Below are 18913 nucleotides of genomic sequence, written 5' to 3'. Positions count from 1 at the left end.
TCATAGTCATCCTGTGTGAGAGCAGAATGCTCCAGTTATGGGCCAGAAGCGAGCGTCCAATAAACATGCATGATTTTGCGGCATGTTCTTGCTACAAGCTCATTGGAAGCTGTACATATTGATAGGGATTGGCAGACTGACATAACATCTGTAAAAGTCCAGGTAAACAATGTACACTGGAAAGGATTCCAGGTAAGCTGTGATGTTAAATTTACAATAAGCTGTGTGCCAGAACACTTAAAACACTGAATATGCTTGCATTATACCTGCATATTTTTGCTGCCTGGACAGAACTGTAGGGGGAAACGCATATCGATGGGGAAACGCAGACTGATGTAACACCTTTAAAAGTCCCAATAAGCGACATATGTTGGAAATAATGCAGATAAGCTGTGGTATTTGTAGCTAGGCAGCTAACTGCAGCTACAAAAGCAGCATCAGAAGAGTGTCCTTTCAAGGAGCCTGAGGTATAGAATAGAATTATTTTATTCATCCCAGCAGGGAAATTATTTCACAGTTACAGCAGCATAGAGACAAGACACACAACAACCACCACTGAGTAGCAATGTAGACAAAATAAAATATAACATGCTGTCAATATAAAAAGCAACTTAGAGCAGTCCTTATAAAGATTCAAAAAATGCAGATACAGTATGTATATGTAAATATATGTACAGCAAGTGTGCCACAGTGCAGTTGTGCAAAATTGGACTGTTTAGTGCAGAACAATGATTTAGCTTTTATTGTACAGTGAGATGGCATGTGGCAGGAAGGATTTCCTGTATCTGTCCCTACGACAGCGGAGCTGGAGCAGCCTATGTGAGAAGGTGCTCCGCTGTCTGTCCACTATGTGGTGGAGAGGGTGCTGTTTATTGTCCATAATAGACAGAACCTTCTTCAGTGTCCTCCTCTCCACCACAGTTTCCAGGGACTCCAGCCTTAGTCCCAGTACAGAGCCAGCTTTCCTGATGATTTTGTCTAGTCTATTAGAGTCGCTGGCTCTGATGCTGCTTCCCCAACACACAGCGGCAAAGAAGATGGCACCGGCAACAACACTGTGATAAAAGGTCTCCAACATCTTGCTGCACACATTGAAGGATCTCAGCTTCCTTAAAAAATAGAGTCTGCTCATCCCCTTCTTGCACACAGCGTCAGTGTTAGATGCCCAGTCCAGTCTGTTGCCGATTACAACTCCCAGGTATTTGTAATCCTCCACCTCCTCCACCACTTCCCCTTTGTTCTTTAATGGCCATGAAGATGTCTTCCTTCCTTCTGAACTCAATCACCATCTTTCTGGTCTTACTAATGTTGAGCCTCAGGTGATTCTGGTCAGACCACCCCACAAAGCTGTCCACCAGTGTCCTGTACTCCCCGTCCCCTCCATCCCCTAACGAAAAAACAGGAGGCAGTGCTTTTAGTTTGGTGCATATACGATATATTAAGTGATCTGAATAAAAACAGACAATTACAGCAGCATGATAAGACAAAATAATTGACTCAGAATAAATTAATTCCAAAATCATAAAGTCCATAGTCCTTTTCCTAGCTCGCCATCTTCAGATCCAGATGAGGATCTGATCCAACAGGGGGAAAAAAAACCCGTCAGAAAACTCTTAAGTGTTTTATCGAAAACAACAATTATGTACAAATATAATACAAAGGAAATTATTAAATTTAGGCATTTAGTTTATGCATACTAAATGCAAATGCAATAATTAGATTCCTAATAATTAGACATAAACATTTCAATCAGGTTAATGCTCCAATGAGCAATCGAGCAGAAGTTCCACATGTAAAAGTAATACTGCTATCAAATAACAAACTCACCAGGTAATCAAATCAATAGGTTCAAAGATTTTGGATGAATTGGTGAGGAAGACGCCAACAGCAAGCCACAATCACAGTGGAAACAGGTGTGGATCTTTAAACTGCGCGCTGGAGGAGGGGCTTTAAAGAAGCTAGCAGAGTTTGGGGCAACACAGGAAGTGGGCCCGCAAAAATAAAAGTCCTTGACTAAATGTGAGTTACATATTACATTTCCAGTAGTGGCTGCATGCTACCGTTGCATACCAGAACACTTAAAGCACTGAATATGCTTTGATTTAGAATGGGAAAGACATAAGTTAGTACAATGTCAGTTTTACGCTTTGAGCAAAATAAAATTTTTTGGCAATATATTTGTGTTGAAGTTTATTTTATAATCTCACATAACCTTATAATTTCCCTTCATAGTATCTCTCCACATTGAGTACTCTGCTAGAACTGTTGCATCTTCTCAAGGTCTGCAACTTCAACATTTGCTGTGATTTAACTTGAAAATATCTGTAATGTCATATTGACACAATTAGAAATGTTTATCCTAAAGGTTCATGTTTCTTTGTCCCTTTTAATTATTTTTTACCTGGTCTTAACTTATGATTGTAGTCAATGTCGGGAGCAGAATTAAATGGTTTTTGGCCTTGATTTTGAACTGTGGATCACATTAATTTAACTTTATTTTTTAAAACAGCCTGAATTTCCATGAAATTGCTTACATAGGTGAATGCTTGCATGCTTTATCCAAATCAGTAATGATGAACAAGCTTTTGCAATAAAAAAATCTAACTAAAAACTGATTTCTACAAACATAATGACAACATAAACATTACCATAAAATAAGCGATTACATAAATAATCACTCTTTTTAACCCTTTCATGCATAAACTATGATCCTTTGCATCAGGATTTTTTTTCCAATTTTTTTTTCTTAAGGCATAAAATAAGGTAGGAAAAAAAGTTTTTTTTAATCATTTTTTTTAAGTGATCAATTGTAATTTTCTCCAAATACAAAGTTATTTGAAGCATACATCAGTAGTATTGTTCTTTAGGGGTTATCTGATGTCACAATATTTTTTTTTACCTGTAAGAGTCGTCTACAGTAGAAGGGGGGACAGGGCTGGTTGGTATGCATTTTTGTCTGTCAGCCATATTGGATTTAACAAAAATAATTTCTTGCATTTGCAGTTGATGGCCAGTAGTTGATAGTGATGCATTAGTGTCCACTTCAGTGGTCTGTGTGCATTTATAACATAAAAAAGAAGCACAAGGAAATAGCTTTTAGATAGCTGTCCACTGTAGTGACAACTATGCCTCAAAGGGTTAAAGTGACTGACCTAATTAGAGAAAGGTCTGGTCAATTGATGCTAGAAGTCTGATAATGATTGTAATGGAGATTGTAATGAGTGAAGTGACACTGTCTTGCTTTTGAATGTAGCAGTAACAGAGTCTGGAAGGTCTGTTCCAAATAAATAAAAAAACATGTATTTATTTATCATAAATGAATCAATAATTATTATTAACCAATAATAAAAACAAACAGTAAACACATGCTGCATGGACAACCTATTGAACAGTTTAAGAGCCACAGACTAAAAGGTTCTGCCCCAATCCTGAGTTTTTAACTGAGTGGAACAATCAAGAGATTCTGGATTTAGAATCAAATTCTTGCTGGTATTGGTCAGAGGGCCAAAAGGCAGCCTTCCTTCTGAGTATGCTCCACAGTTTCCTATGTAGAGTCTACCAGAGAATAGAGAATAGTGGAACACACACAGACACACAAAAATTACTACAGTTTTTTTTTGTTTTTTTTTTGACTGTTGTAACCATTAAACAACCTCCCCCTTCAGTTCCATTGTAAAAGTGGAGATACATTGTTGATGTTAACATTGTAAAATAAAATAATTAAGTAAATATTGGCAAAGCTCAATGTAATTTTTATATTGAAGTGGCGGAGGGTTGTTGTCAGCAGCTGCTGAAATAAAGTAACTTGTAATCTAACTTAGTTACTTTCCAAATCAAATAATCAGTAATCTAAATTACTTTTTCAAGGAGTAATCAGTAATCTGGTAAAAATTACTTTTTCAAAGTAACTATGCCATCACTGGCTGCCTACATAAATAGCTTAGGTGTTGGGAGACCAAAGTACAGACAACCGGAATCAGCTAAAGTGACACAGACCTTCAGCTGAAGTTCTTAAAAAGGTACAGGCATAGGGTTAGCATGAGCAAGAAACTCAGCAAAACAGAACACAGAATCCAGCAATGAAAAAAAGGAAAGCCAGGAATTTAAATAACAGATAACAGAACACTATAAGAAACTACTCAGGAAGGGGAATGGCAGAATAATTTATGAAAACAGACCTTCCAGAAAAAAAACTAATAATGCAAAAACTAAGCATCATGACAAAAACCACAAACCAAAACCCAAACAACCAAGAATCATGACACCTTAGCCAGACTATGAGCTTAATTAAAAATCAAGGTTTTAAATCTAGTCTAGTTATTTTTGCTGTCTACAACCCACCCAGTGCCAACATCAACCAAGCACTGAGTACTCTTTACCATCAGTGACAGACAATCCATATACCTGGAGGGTGTTTTTATTGTTGCTGGAGACTTTAACCAGGCTAACATAAAGACTGTTCTTTCTAATTTCCATCAACACGTGAATTTTCCGGACAGTGGGGAAAACACACTGGATTTGGTCCACACCGACATCAAGAAGGTCTTACCCCTACCCCCATTTCAGCTCTTCAGATCATCTTTCGGTTATGCTCATCCAAGCATACCAATCCCTGCTCACCAGACAAAAGCCTGTGGGGAAGAAGGTGAGAGTGTGGCCTGAGGGAGCCATGTCTGCACTGCAGGACTGTTTTGAGTGCAGACTGGGTCATGTTCAGAGAGGCCGCTATGCACAACCAACACACGGACGTAGAGGAGTATGCAGCATCTCAGTCAAACTATATCTAGTGGTTTATGAAGGTGGTTACAGCAACAAAGTCAATAGTCACACCAGAAACCTTGTATGACTAAAGAGGGACATACTAAACTGAAGGAGCATAATGTTGCTTTCTAATCTGGTGACATGACCACACTTAGATTAGGCAGTAAAACATGTCTACAGTCAAAAGATCCAAGTTTTTTTTCATGATGCAACACCAGACAACTGTGGCAGCATCCAGTCTGAGACTGATTATAGAACCACATCTTCACCCTGCCAAGGTGAGATTAACTTCCTTAATGAGCTCAACAATTTCTTTGGAAGATTTGAAACCCTCAATAAAACCCCTGCAAGGAAAGCTACCCCTGACCCTGAGGAACAGGGCCTCAGGCTCGAAACATCTGCTGTGCGAAAATCCCTGGGAAAGGTGCAGAAAGTTTCAGGTCCTAACAACATACGACTGGATGCGGGCTGGCAGCGGCGGCTAGAGGCGAAAAGACTGCTGCAGCGGTGACGAGAGGTGAAGGAGAGGCTGGAGCTGGGTGGTGGAGAGGAAGAATGGAATATCCGATTTTGGAGGCAGCGGGTCGCCAGCCACGACAGCTAGAGCTGTCTGGCATTCGCACTTTGCCTACTGCTGCAGCTCCACCAATCCTGATGACCAACGGCTGTCATCCCAGGTTTAACACCAACCACATCATGAAATATGCAGACAACACAACAATTGTGGGACTCATTCAGGACAACAATGAAGTGAAAAGAGGTACAGCATCTTGTGAACTGGTGTAGAACAAACAACCTGCTTCTGAATGTCGACAAGACAAAAGATCATTGTCGACTTCAGACGGTCTCGACCGAACCACACATCACTCCTCATCAACGAGAAAGCAGTGGAGATCGTCAGCAGCTCTAAGTTCCTGGGGGTTCACATTACAGACAACCTCAGCTGGACACCTCACATCACTTCCCTGGTGAAAAAGTCACAGCAGCGCTTGCACTTTCTGAGACAAATGAAAAGGGCTTCCCTCCACCCTCTCCACCTTCTACAGAGGAACTACTGAGAGCCTGCTGACCAGCAGTATCTCCATCTTAGACTTAGACTGACTTTATTATCATTTTGCATGCACAGGGTGTATACAGAACGAAATTTCATTGCATACGGCTCAGAACAATGTTTTGAGGTTCCAATGTTATGAGGTTACTCCGGAATATAAATATAAATATAAAATATAAAGTGCAGAAATGACAGTAAAATAGAAGTTATTTAGCTATGTACATGTGCAAGGTATGAAGTGGAGACCAGTTTTTGAGTGCAGTCCAGTTAAGAGTTCAGCAGTCTGATGGCAAGTGGGAAAAAGCTGTTTCGGAACCTGGTGGACCTGCACCGGATGCTGCGGAACCTCTTTCCAGAGGGCAGCAGGGAGAACAGTCCATGGTGAGGGTGTGAGGGGTCACTGACGATGTTTCGGCCTCGGGACATGCAGCGCTGGGATGAAATGTCCTGAATGGAGGGAAGGGGGGCCCCGATGATCCTCTCTGCTGTCCGCACCACTCTCCTCACGTTCTTCCAGTCGGAGGCGCTGCAGCCTCCACACCACACAGAGAGGCAGCTGGTCAGAATGCTCTCTATGGTGCTTCTGTAGAACGTCTTGAGGATGGGCGGGGGCAGGTGTGCTCTTCTCATCCTCCGCAGGAAATACAAGCGTTTCTGTGCCCTCTTGACCAGAGACGTGGTGTTCACAGTCCAGGTGAGGTCGTTAGTGATGTGCACCCCCAGGAATTTGGTGCTGCTGACCACCTCCACAGCCGAGCTGTTGATGAGCAGTGGAGCGTGGTTGGGCCGGTTCTTCCTGAAGTCGACGATCATCTCCTTCCTCTTGTCAATGTTCAGGATCAAGCTGTTGTCTCTGCACCAGTCCACCAGCTGCTCCACCTCCTCTCTGTAGTCCAGCTCGTTGTCGTCTCTGATGAGGCCCACCACCGTTGTGTCGTCTGCGAACTTCACGATGTGATTGGTGGCGAACCTGGGGGCGCAGTCGTGTGTCATCAGAGTGAACAGCAGAGGGCTCAGGACGCAGCCCTGAGGGGAGCCTGTGCTGAGGGTGATGACATCGGAGGTGTGTTGTCCAATCCGGACTGACTGAGGTCTGTCGGTGAGGAAGTCTAGCAGCCAGTTTCGCAGGGGGGTGCTGAAGCCCAGGTGTCCCAGTTTTCCTGCCAGATGCTGTGGGATGATTGTGTTGAACGCTGAGCTGAAGTCCAGGAACAACATCCGCACATGAGTGTTCTCCTCCAGGTGAGCCAGGCTCAGGTGTAGGGCGGAGGAGATGGCATCCTCAGTGGAGCGGTTTCGGCGGTAGGCAAACTGGAACGGGTCGAACGTGGAGGGGAGTCTGGAGACGATGTGTTCTTTTACCAGCCTTTCAAAGCACTTCATCATGATGGAAGTCAGTGCCACAGGCCGGTAATCGTTGAAAGAGGTGACTTGAGGTTTCTTTGGCACCGGAATGATGGAGGATGTTTTGAGACAGGCTGGCACTGTGGCTTGGTCCAGTGAGGTGTTAAAAATGTCTGTTAGGACACCAGCCAGCTGACCTGCACATTCCCTGAACACCCGCCCAGGTATGTTGTCGGGGCCTGGGGCCTTCCATGGGTTGACTCTTTTCAGAGTCTTCAACACATCGGCTGTGTCCAGGCAGAGTGCCTCCTCTTTCTGGTGGGGAACAGTTTTCTTTGCCGGAGTACTGCTCAGTGCCTCGAACCTCCCAAAGAAGTTATTGAGTCCATTGACAAAGTCAGCATCAACTTCGCCCACTGGGGGGAAGGATGGATTGTAATCTGTGATCACCCATATGCCTTGCCACATACTCCTGGTGTTGCTGGTGTCGTGGAAGAACTCCTGTATTTTCTGACTGTGGGTTTGCTTTGCTAACCTGATAGCACGGTTCAAGTTGGCTCTCGCTGTCCTCAGTGCCTCCTTGTCGCCAGACTTGAAGGCTGAGTTCCGTGCATCTTCCATCTGGTCTGGAAGCTGCAACGCCTCACAATGAAAGTCTCTACTGGAATGAAGACAGCAGAGAAGGTCATTGGGACTTCACTCCTCCCTATCCAGAACATTGCACACATTAGCCTGAGCAAACCAGATCCTCTGTGATTCCACCCATTATGTAATTATAGGCACACTTGTGTTTTTTTGTATGTGGCCAAGCGATGATATTTCATTGCCAATTTTACTTATGTGTCTTTGTGCAATGACAATAAAATAAGTCTAAGTCTATAGGGAACAATCATCTCTGATGTATGATGAAGCTTGATTATTAAATCAAATTAGTAACTATGAATTTATGATTGGAAACTACAATCCAAACCAAGTACAATTAATTTCTATGCATAATCAAGTGTTTGTATACCTGATGTCATGATGTGAGGAATACCAGACCTAAATGCAGCAGGCAAAAGACATGAAGCTCTGTAGATTATGTTTAATAAAAGAAAGGAACCAACTTACACAATGCAAAAATCCAGGGTACCAGAAAATCTAAAAACAAAGCTAAACTGTGGACACGAGGAGCTCACTATTAAACAAGACAGATATGGGTAGAGAGACGGGGGCAGTGATGAGATGGACCAGCGAGTAGTGATAGACAATGAAGTGCTTAAATAATGGGAGGTTGAGTGATGGAACAAAGTGATGGACTGACGTCAGTTTTCTTTCTAGGAAAAAGAAGAAGAAAGAAATTGAGGCTTGAACTGTGATGTCTGTGGGTCCCACTATTGTCCTTTATTCCCCATATCCTTTTAATATATTTTTTTTATTTCAGGCATGTTCTAATATGACAGATACATAAAGAGTTCTATTGCAGTTTTTTTCAACACAAAAGATTGACAAATCAACTGCCAACTTTTCAACTGAATGCTTCATATCAAGTGTCATCTTGGTGGTGTGTAATTTAATAACATTTAATAAGTATTGGATTGTCATTGCCCTTTCAGAAGGAAAATCTTTTCATGTGCAAATTCTATTGTTCTGCTTTTACAAACTTTTTCATTATTCTTTGAAAAGCATATTTTTGCCTCTTTACTGTGTTCTTCCTTGTCTTCCCCTTTTCTCTTTCAATTTTGCACAAACCTCATCATCACTGTCTTCTACACTGTCCTCATCGTCATCATCTTCTAAACTACTTTCCAAACCACTCAGATCAGCGAGAAGGTTGGTTATTTTTCACTCCTTTCCCTCCTAAATTCAATCCCTGGAAGACTGGAGCCGTGCTGTGCCAGCATCTTGCTAGGCGCCCCAGGCCCGTCCCAGCCACTTACACAGGACTTTAATGTATTCTATAACTAAACTAATGCCCACTTTCTTTGACCTGCTTCTAGGGCTCCTTGTTGCCCCTTGTTACCTTGTAATGTTATGTGAAAAATAATGATCTTTGTAGCTTTTCTATGCAATGTTTGTGAAATGAGCCTCTTTAAAAACGATTTCCATGTAAACTTATTCTCAACTGAATGCTTCATATCAAGTGTTGATGCATTAATTATTAATGGGTCAACCACCTTGTGTTGCTCATTTTGTATAGCAGTGCTTTGTGAATATGACTGTCTGATCAACTGATTGAATGATTAAATAATTAATTGAAGGACTGACTTAAAAAGAATACCCAGGTTACATAGGCGAGAAGCAATGCAAAAGTTAAAGTGCAAAATGACAAGTTTCTCTTTGTTAATTATACTGGAAAATGAGACCATGTATAATAATTTCAGGAATAACAAAAATGTACCTTGTATATTTACTGGGAGCAGTGATGGTTGAAACAGCTGCCGGCAGCATCCTGTTGCAAAATGTGCTCTCCAGTGATACAACTAAGTCATACATGAAAAGGGAGATATTTTTATTATTTCTACAATTCTCCTGTGTCTCAGCTTTGAACTAGAGCTAATGTGTTGAACTGTGCTGTGCTAAAGCTCCCAGCAGCTGTTAGACTCTAACAGCTGCTAGGCTGATAGAGTCTAACCATCCCTGCTCCCAGCAAACTCAATAAGTGTTCAGATACATCCTGCACAGTTATTTGCACAGTTTTACTAATTTAAATAACATATCTCTGTTATTGCACATACATTATTGTCACTTATTTTAAATAGTCTGTTAAAATAGTCTGAAAAAAATGCCTCTTCTTGGGCGGCCACCTTATTGTGGTGGACTGAATTGAGTGCCCCAATGATCCTAGGTGCTATGCTGGCTGGAGCTTTAGGGTCACCCAAGGCAGACAGGTACTAGGTGAGGAACCAGACAAAGCGCAGCCTGAAGACCTCGATGATGGACAAGAACTTTGGACTTTGTGTTCCCTCGCTCGGACGCAGGTCAACGGGGCCCCACTCTGGAGCCAGGCTTGGAGGAAGGGCACGATAGCGAGCGCCTGGTGGCCGGGCTTTTACCCATGGAGCCCGGCCAGGCTCAGTCCGAAGAGGAAACATGGGTCCCCCCTCCCATGGGCCCACCACCTATGAGAGGGGCCAAAGGGGTCGGGTGAAACATGTGAGGGGTGGCGGCCAAAAGAGAGGGGGCCCTGGCGGTCCGATCCTCGGTTGCAGAAGCTGGCTCTTGGGACGTGGAATGTCACCTCTCTGGTGGGGAAGGAGCCGGAGCTAGTGTGTGAAGTTGAGAGGTTCCGGCTAGAAATAGTCGGTCTGACCTCGATGCATGGCACTGGTTCAGGAACCAGTCTCCTTGAGAGGGGCTGGACATACGTCCACTCTGGAGTTGCCCATGGTGAGAGGCGTTGGGCAGGAGTGGGCATACTTGTTGGTCCCCATCTCAGCGCCTGTATGTTGGGGTTTACCCCGGTGAACGAGAGGGTAGCCTCCCTCCGCCTATGGGTGGGGGGATGGGTCCTGACTATTGTTTGTGCTTACAGGCCGAATGACAGTTCAGATTACCCACCTTTCTTGGAGTCCTTAGAGTCCTTCAGTGAGGGATGCTATCAGGCTGAAGAAAGAGTCTTATCAGGCCTTTTTGGCCTGTGGGACTCCGGAAGCAGCTGATGGGTACCGGTGGGTGAAGCGGCATGCGGCTCAGGTGGTTGCTGAGGCAAAAACTCAGGCGTGGGAGGAGGTTGAAGAGGCCATGGAGAAAGACTTCCGGATGGCTTCAAGGCGATTCTGGTCCACCATCCGGCATCTCAGGAGGGGGAAGCAGTGCAGCACCAACACTGTTTACAGTGGGGATGCTGTGCTGCTGATCTCAACTTGTGGGCCAGTGGGCAGAATACTTCGAAGACCTCCTCAATCCCACCAACATGCCTTCCATTGAGGAAGCTGAGGCTGGGGACTCAGGCTCAGCTTATAAGAGTCCACTATCTTAACGTCCATTCCCTGATGTTTTCTATTGTCAGTCTAGTGGGTCTCTGTCTTCTCCAAAATGTACATGGTTGGGCTCTCCAATCTCGGGGGACGAGGTCGCCAAGGTGGTTAATAAGCTCCTCGGTGGCAGGGCCCTGGGGTTGGATGAGATTCGCCCGGAGTTCCTTAAGGCTCTGGATGTTATAGGGTTGTGTTGGCTGACGTGAATCTGCAATTTTACATGGACATTGGGGGCAATTCCCCTGGATTGGCAAATTGGGGTGGTGGTCCCCCTGTTCAAAAAGGGGGACCGGAGGGTGTGCTCCAATTATATGGGGGTCACACTCTTAAACCTCCCTGGCAAGGTCTATTCAGGGGTCCTGGAGAGGAGGGTCCATCGGATAGTCGAACCTTATATTCAGGATGAGCAGTGTGGTTTTTGTCCTGGTAGTGGAACACTGGACCAGCTCTACACCCTCAGCAGGGTCCTGGAGGGTGAATGGGAGTTTGCCCAACCGGTCTACATGTGTTTTGTGGACATGGAGAAGGCATTCAACCAAGGGACACGGTGGGGGGTTCTCCGGGAGTATGGGGTACCGGGCCCTTTGATATGGGCTGTCAGGTACCTGTATGACCGGTGTCAGAGTTTGGTCCGCATTGCCAGCAGTAAGTCAGGCTCGTTTCCGGTGAGAGTTGGACTCCGCCAGGGCTGCCCTTTGTCACCGATTCCCTTAATTACTTTCATGGACAGAATTTCTAGACGCAGCCAAGGTGTTGAGGGGATTCTTTTTTGTGGCCTTCGGATGGCATCTCTGCTTTTTGCGGATGATGTGGTCCTATTGGCTTCATCGGGTCATGATCTGCAGCTCTCGCAGTGGCAGTTTGCAGCAGAGTGTGAAGCGGCCGGGATGAGGATCAGTGCCTCCAAATCCGAGGCCATGGTCTTGAGCTGGAAAAGGGAAGAGTGTCTTCTCCGGATGGGGGGGGGGTGTCCTGCTCCAAATGGAGAACTTCAAGTATCTTGGAATCTTGTTCACAAATTAGGGAAGAAGGGAGCGGGAGATCGACAGGCGGATTGGCTCAGCGTCTGCTGTGCAACGGGTGCTATACCGGTCCGTCGTGGTGAAGAGAGAGCTGAGTCAAAAAGCAAAGCTCTCGATTTACCGTTCGATGTACCTTCCCACCCTCATCTATGGTCATGAGCTTTGGGTCATGACCAAAAGAACGAGATCGCGGATACAACCGGCCGAAATGGGTTTTGTCTGTAGGGTGTCTGGGCTCTCCCTTAGAGATAGGGTGAGAAGCACAGTCATCCGGGCGAGACTCAGAGTAGAGCCGCTGCTCCTTCACGTCGAGAGGAGCCAGTTGAGGTGGCTCAGGCATCTGCTCAGGATGCCTCCTGGACACCTCCCTGGTGAGGTGTTCCAGGTACGTCTCAACCTCTCCAGTTCAAGTGAGTACCCAGGAAATTATAAGAGTCCACTATCTTAACGTCCATTCCCCTGATGTTTTCTATTGTCAGTCTAGTGGGTCTCTGTCTTCTCCAATATGTACATGGTCTGCATTTTTCTTTAGGGCAAGGGAGGGCCCTGTCGATCTGTGGAGAGGTTTTGCTAAGATTTTGCATAAAGCCTCAAAGGATTTGTAGAGAGGTTAAAAACATTTTAAAACAACCCTAACATTTACTTATAACTATAAGTAAAAAAAAAAAAAACTTCTAAAAATAGGCATCCCAACATTATTATATGGTGGCCTTGAGGTTCAAACCACTTCAGCAAATTGAAAGCACAATTTCAAATTACAAAAACACAACAACATTAACAAAACAGAAAGGGTTATGTCCCAGTTGGTGATCTGAGAAATCACTGATTGGATGACAGTGCTTTTGAAGCAGAAGTTCATCTAAGGTTGTCGGGTAACAGATTCAGTCTAGTGGTTGCTTTAAAAGGACACAGATAGGCCAAATTTAATCAGAATTAACAAAGGATTGTTCCTGTTTGTCCAATCACTAACTTTAGAAAGTAATTAGATAAAGAGAGAAACTGTCATGCTCCTCCACATTCAGCTGAATTTGATCCATTCATCTTCTGATTAAAGAAGGCACTGAACTTGCCATCATCTCCTTTTTAAATTCATTAAAAAAGTTGTAGCAGTGAGACTGGGTGGTAAGTTATCGTTTTTCACTTTTTTTAGAAAGCATCATCATGCATCTGTACTAAATAAGTGACAAAAGTCTGTCCTTGCTGCTTTGTTTTTTTGTAACAGCATACTAATCAAACTTCACAGCTTGATTAATAGTACTAAATTATTATTAATGATATTCATCATTATTATTGATGAAAACGGTGTCCATCACAGATTTGACACTTCACAATTGGACAAAGTCACTTCACAAACTTTTGCTTTGCCTTCTTGTTATATTTCTTCCTGTCTAACCGTATTTTCACAAATAGAGACATGGGGAAAATAGCAGTTTTAAACAGGATAGACATTCAAAGAAAACCAATCTCAAGAAAATAAATAAACAGAATACAATATGGAACACCACTGTGGATCCAGTGATAAAATGGATGGACTTCCATTGATTCTTCTTGAGATTTTCAACCTTAAGTTAAATAACGCACAATGTTAGTTTATTTGTTTTAAAGCACTAACATTTAGCAAAGTACTGGGATTCTAACTACAATTCAAACCTTAACAAGGAACTATTAAACAGCTGAAATGTTGTCACCTGTTTTATCTACTCCCCAGTAACATGCATTCTTTAGTGTAACGTGACTTCCTTTTATGAGTCAGAATCACTTTATTGTCATTGTCAGTAAACAGATTCACAGGCTAGGAAATTGCTTTGATATAGTGGTGCAAAAATAAATGCATAATAATTTTTTTTAAAAATATGAATATGAAAAAGAAAAATATACTATATGTATGTACGAGATCTGAAAAACTTATCCCATAAAGCTTGGGCAACAAAGCCACAACAAAGCAGTTTATGTGGCACTTATAGAAACTCCTGTTTCTATAACAGTGTTTCTATACTGAAGCATGTTGAAATGAAATTTCTGAGATCTCGTCATCTACTGTCATCTAACATTTCAGATTTTGGCATTTTGTTTACACTCTTTCTGAACATCCAGGCAACTGGAATATTAATGAGCAAATTTTACATCATTTGTGATAAGTGCTACTGAGCGCAGCCTTTTCCATGAAGCTCCTCCTCAGAGCTTTGGTTTCCAAGCTGAGCCTCCACTTTAAGAAGCAGCCCTCTCCCCGACTTTGCCATTCAACTCCTACAAACTAAACAGCAGCAATTAGCAAACATCTGGAGGAACTTTGTGTCTGCTGAGCCCGCCAGGCTGCTGGGGAAGACTTGGCAACTGCGCAGGAAGAAATATTTGTCCATCAGGGTTGAAGCTAATCCGCACTCGTTAATATTCATTCATGTTAATTAACCACAACCAGTTCACATACAGCAGTGCACAGTACAGCCTGAGCACCTACACTTAGCCGTATAGTTTCTCACATGTCCCAGAATCATGTCTTCTCATTCCTTCTGTCGTTACCTCCACAGTCCGGCGTGTGCCTCCCCGTTTTTCCATCCCACCCACTAATTGTGAGGTGATGCCTGCTGGCAGTGTCAACCTGACATGTGTGGCAGTGGGTTCTCCAATGCCTTTGGTCAAGTGGATGAGTGATGAAGTGGAGCTGACCCAGGAGGATGAGCTACCCTTTGGCCGTAATATCCTGCAGCTTACCAATATTCAACAATCTGCTAACTATACCTGTGTTGCCATCTCAACTTTGGGTAGGATTGAGACCACAGCTCAAGTCTTTGTCAAAGGTATGAAACTATGTAGTTGTGTTAATAGCATGACATCACATCCAAAGTTAGTTAACAAAAAAGCTAGCAATGCAGTGCTATTTTTAGCAATCCCTTCAAGTCGGAGTCAGTCGGAGTCGGAGTCTGACCCTTGACCCGATGAGATGATGTCAATATTGTCCTCACAAGTAGGGGCCTCTTCAATATCAGACTAGTATTAAGAAGGAAAGATAAGATGAAGACTCCAACAACATTGTGCTATTTCTTAGCACAATGCAAATTGATAGTAATGGGGTTCTGGGACTTTTGAGACTCCTCCTTTAAAGTCCTATGTGTATGTTATCGGCACTAGGAACTTTTAATGCATATAATTAAAATGTAGTAGCTACCTTATTTTTAGCACTTAGTTGACTTCACAATCCCTTAAAGCAGGGGTGTGCAATCCTGGTCCTCGAGGGCCGGTGTCCTGCAACTCTCAGATGTCTCCCTGGTCCAACACACTAGCGCACGCTACACAATCTTAGAGTGGTCGGCCGATTGCTGGCCCGTTTTCAAAACCTGAGAGGCCACACATGAGCCGACAGAAATCCTAGGTATAACGGTTCGATCGTGCCGTGTGGTGTCCAACAATGTGCACAAAATAATGGCTAGAAGTCCAGTTAACTAATTTTAAAACCAGGCATTAATCAATGCTTTACTACAATCTACATGCAATGAAGGTGGTTAGTGTCAGTGTAAAGTCCTGCCTGAATGAAAATCATTATAACCTATTTATGTCATGTTAACAAAGAACAGCGAAAAGTTACCGGGTTTATCAACTGCGGTAGCAATTTCGCTCCAACTCCTCCCCTTGTCATTTCTATATTCTTTACACGAAATGTTGAATAAACATTAATGTTTCCAGATATCATCTCCAATGTCCGCTGGACTTCGGGTTGCACAGTGTCAGCTGTTTGGGATTCCCCTTTGTAATTTCCCCTCAGAAAGCACGGAGAGGCTACTTGTCACATTCAACAGGCTGCCAGTCGGGGAAAACCCCTTTATTTGGATGGAGCGGCCACGACGATCTACAGTAACACACCACACACTACAGGTTGATCGGTTACGAAATCGCAAGTGACAATCTTAGAACACCCAACGTTCTAAGATCGTAAGGCAAAAAATTGTGTAGTGTGAACTATTGCGTCAGGTAGTTGGATGGGCCCATCTTCTCTATTTAAATCTAATTATTACTATAGGGCAACATAGTATACAGACTTCATAATCTGCACTCTTTTGGTTGAATGCAGTACTTATTTGGCTTGCAGGATACTGGCCCTCGAGGTCTGGAGTTGCCCATCCCTGCTTTGGCTTTATGTTGTTTAGTTTATATTCAAGTACATTATTTGTTAATGGAGATTGAGAATCCATTTTATTTTTGGTTGTTTTGTTTATTTTGTTTATCAGTTCCAGTGTTAAGTGTTCTTTTGAAAATGTGTATCTATCTTTGACAAGAAATTGCATGCATTATTATGTCATTTCAATTAAATCAGTGTAAAAAGGTCTTCAAACAATATTGTCATTTATCGCAATAATATTTGAGACAATTAATTGCTCAGCAAAATTTGTTATCGTGACAGGCCTATTCACATATGTTATATATGTCAGGGTTTCCCCCAGAAAACTTGCTAAGCCTGGTGGTCTGGGCATTGAGGCGGTCCACCGTGTTTTTGTATTAAAAGATTTTAAGTTGTCAGGAAATGTAAAAATATGACTGGGTAAATATATATGTTACGAGAAGACATTGCCAGTAAAACGGTGTTTAAACCCACAATTAGTCTTAAAAACAACTAATCAAAAAATACAATTAAAATGAATATTAATTATTTGCATTTCTGTTTAATTCAAATTAAGTCAGTGGCTCCATAAGGTCCCCAGAGCTTCAGGGGCCTCATAAATGCTAATATTTTAACACAGACCACAGATACATAAATGTAACATTTGTTTATTGGAATTGTCAATGTTGCTTTAGGTTGGCCAATTAAACTATTTCCGCTCTCCCAGATTTCACTAAATCTAACCCATAAGCTGTTAGTGGTGCTGATGTTTTTAGTAAAAAATGGAGCCCCTAATTAAAATTTTGCTCAAGGCCTCATACAGCTTTGGACTGGCCCTGTATGAAATGTGCAACAAATGGGAGATTTAATTCAGTGCTGCTAATGTAGCTTTAGGAGCTCTTCCATTTCTTGTCTGTTGAGTTTTTAATAACATTCACAGAAACTGGTTTTGTTGATGGAGTTAATGAGACGAGTTTTTCAAATCTCTGCACGGTCTGGTTGACTAAGTGGACAAAGCATTTGATATGTTTTGTTGCATCATGTAACCAGAAAAATAATTAAAAAATAAATAAATAAAATAATATAAACTAACTACGAGGAGAACGCGAAAGTTCCTCACTGGGCTGAACCTGCATGATGAGTGGTTAGCGCTAGTTCTTTAATCACTAACTCACCAGCCAACTGTGACCACATACATAAACTTTGCAGGACAGACAGACCCACATTCTGGGCAGGCCCAGTGGAACGGGCGGGCATAGCCCGCCCACAGAGTCAGCCAAGCCTCCTGGACTGGAAGTTGTTTGTTATTTTTACCTTAAAGTGGCCAATTCTCTGTTATTCCTATACTGATTTGATACAGTAGGGTCTTTCACACTTCCCATATCTGTGCCTTCTGTCACTTTTTTTCGGCAGTTAAAACGGTTTAATCATTTTTAACATGTTGTAGCATGCTTTTCTATGCCACCTTTAAATGCAACATGAGCGCTAAGATGCTCACGCTGGGCTTACACCTGTGCAGAACTACTCAGGTTTGTGTTAGAATTATGGCAGCAAACCAGCAAAAACAAACTTTGCACAGTTTCCCCCCCAAACTATTCGACTGAGTTGAGTAATGCTGTTGGATGCAGGTTATGTTAGCTAAAAGACGACTAGCTAATAAAAGATGCTATACTGCTTATGGTGCAATATAGCACCATAAGCTTGTTAACAAGTAGCCTATAGGCCAGTGGTCCCAAACCCCCAGGGCGTGGATCAATTGGTACCAGGCCACACAAGAAATAATTAAATATTTCCGTTTTATGTATTATCTGAATCTGGAGCATCTTTTATTTTGAAAATCCTTTAACCGGATTCTCTTGGTACATCTTGCGCGCCAGCATTGAGCCTACTACAAGCAGCAAAATGAGTAAGAAATGGATCAGATGTCTTTGGAAAGTTTATTTGCGAAGGGGAAAAGGCCCAGAGAAAAGACAGGAGGATGGATTTATCCTGGATCGGTAATTGATTCCCCCATTCCAAGCCCGCTCGGCATAATCTGCGGCGACCGGCTCGCTAACAAGCTCGCTAAGCCTTCAAACTCCTTCACCACATAGAAACCATGAGCACCCTGAGCATAAGCAACACTTCGGGTGTCATTGTCTCTCATCACTCCCAGATGGGACCGTCTTGTAGCAGAGAAACAAGCTCAGGGATCCCATGGATTTGTTATAAAATAATATTTTCATGAAAGTAAAATGTTTGTTTTTGCTGCGCATCTGTATCTTATTTTGAAGGGATGTGTAAACGACCAGAGTCAGAGAGACAAGAGGAGAAGAGTAGAGCTTGTGAGTCTTAGGTCTGGTTCACACGGCACAATTTTGAATTGCTGATTTTTTCAAACCTCTGTGACCACAGAGCCGATAAAAGTACAACAGGTTCGGTCGGTGCTTGTGTCCAGCGACACTGCAGGAGCAACACACCACACAAAAACCGATTTCACACCCAATTAAAATAATGCAGTGTTACAAATACAATCTACCTGCAATGCATGTAGCTAGTGTCAGCATCAAACCCTGACTGAATGCCTTATCTTTATCACCTATTCTATTTATGTCACGGTAATGACGGATAGCTGAAAAGTTACCGGGTTTATCAACTGCGGTAACAGTTTCGCTCCAGTTCCTCTTATCATTTCTGTTGATAT

The 18913-nt window shown here is 42.8% G+C and overlaps 1 protein-coding gene across 1 annotated transcript in view; it reads left to right on the top strand.

Moving 5' to 3' along the window:
• Nucleotides 1-18913, top strand: part of LOC102227210 (receptor-type tyrosine-protein phosphatase F-like) — a 157482-nt gene that overhangs the window by 55243 nt on the left and 83326 nt on the right. The window contains exon 7 of the mRNA XM_023329083.1: nucleotides 14666-14935. Within this exon, the coding sequence (XP_023184851.1) occupies nucleotides 14666-14935 (270 nt within the window). The remainder of the gene's footprint in view (nucleotides 1-14665; nucleotides 14936-18913) is intronic.

This window comes from Xiphophorus maculatus, chromosome 23 (assembly GCF_002775205.1).
Source record: "Xiphophorus maculatus strain JP 163 A chromosome 23, X_maculatus-5.0-male, whole genome shotgun sequence".
Classification (NCBI taxonomy): Eukaryota; Metazoa; Chordata; class Actinopteri; order Cyprinodontiformes; family Poeciliidae; genus Xiphophorus; species Xiphophorus maculatus.
This window is presented reverse-complemented; position numbering and strand designations above follow the sequence as displayed.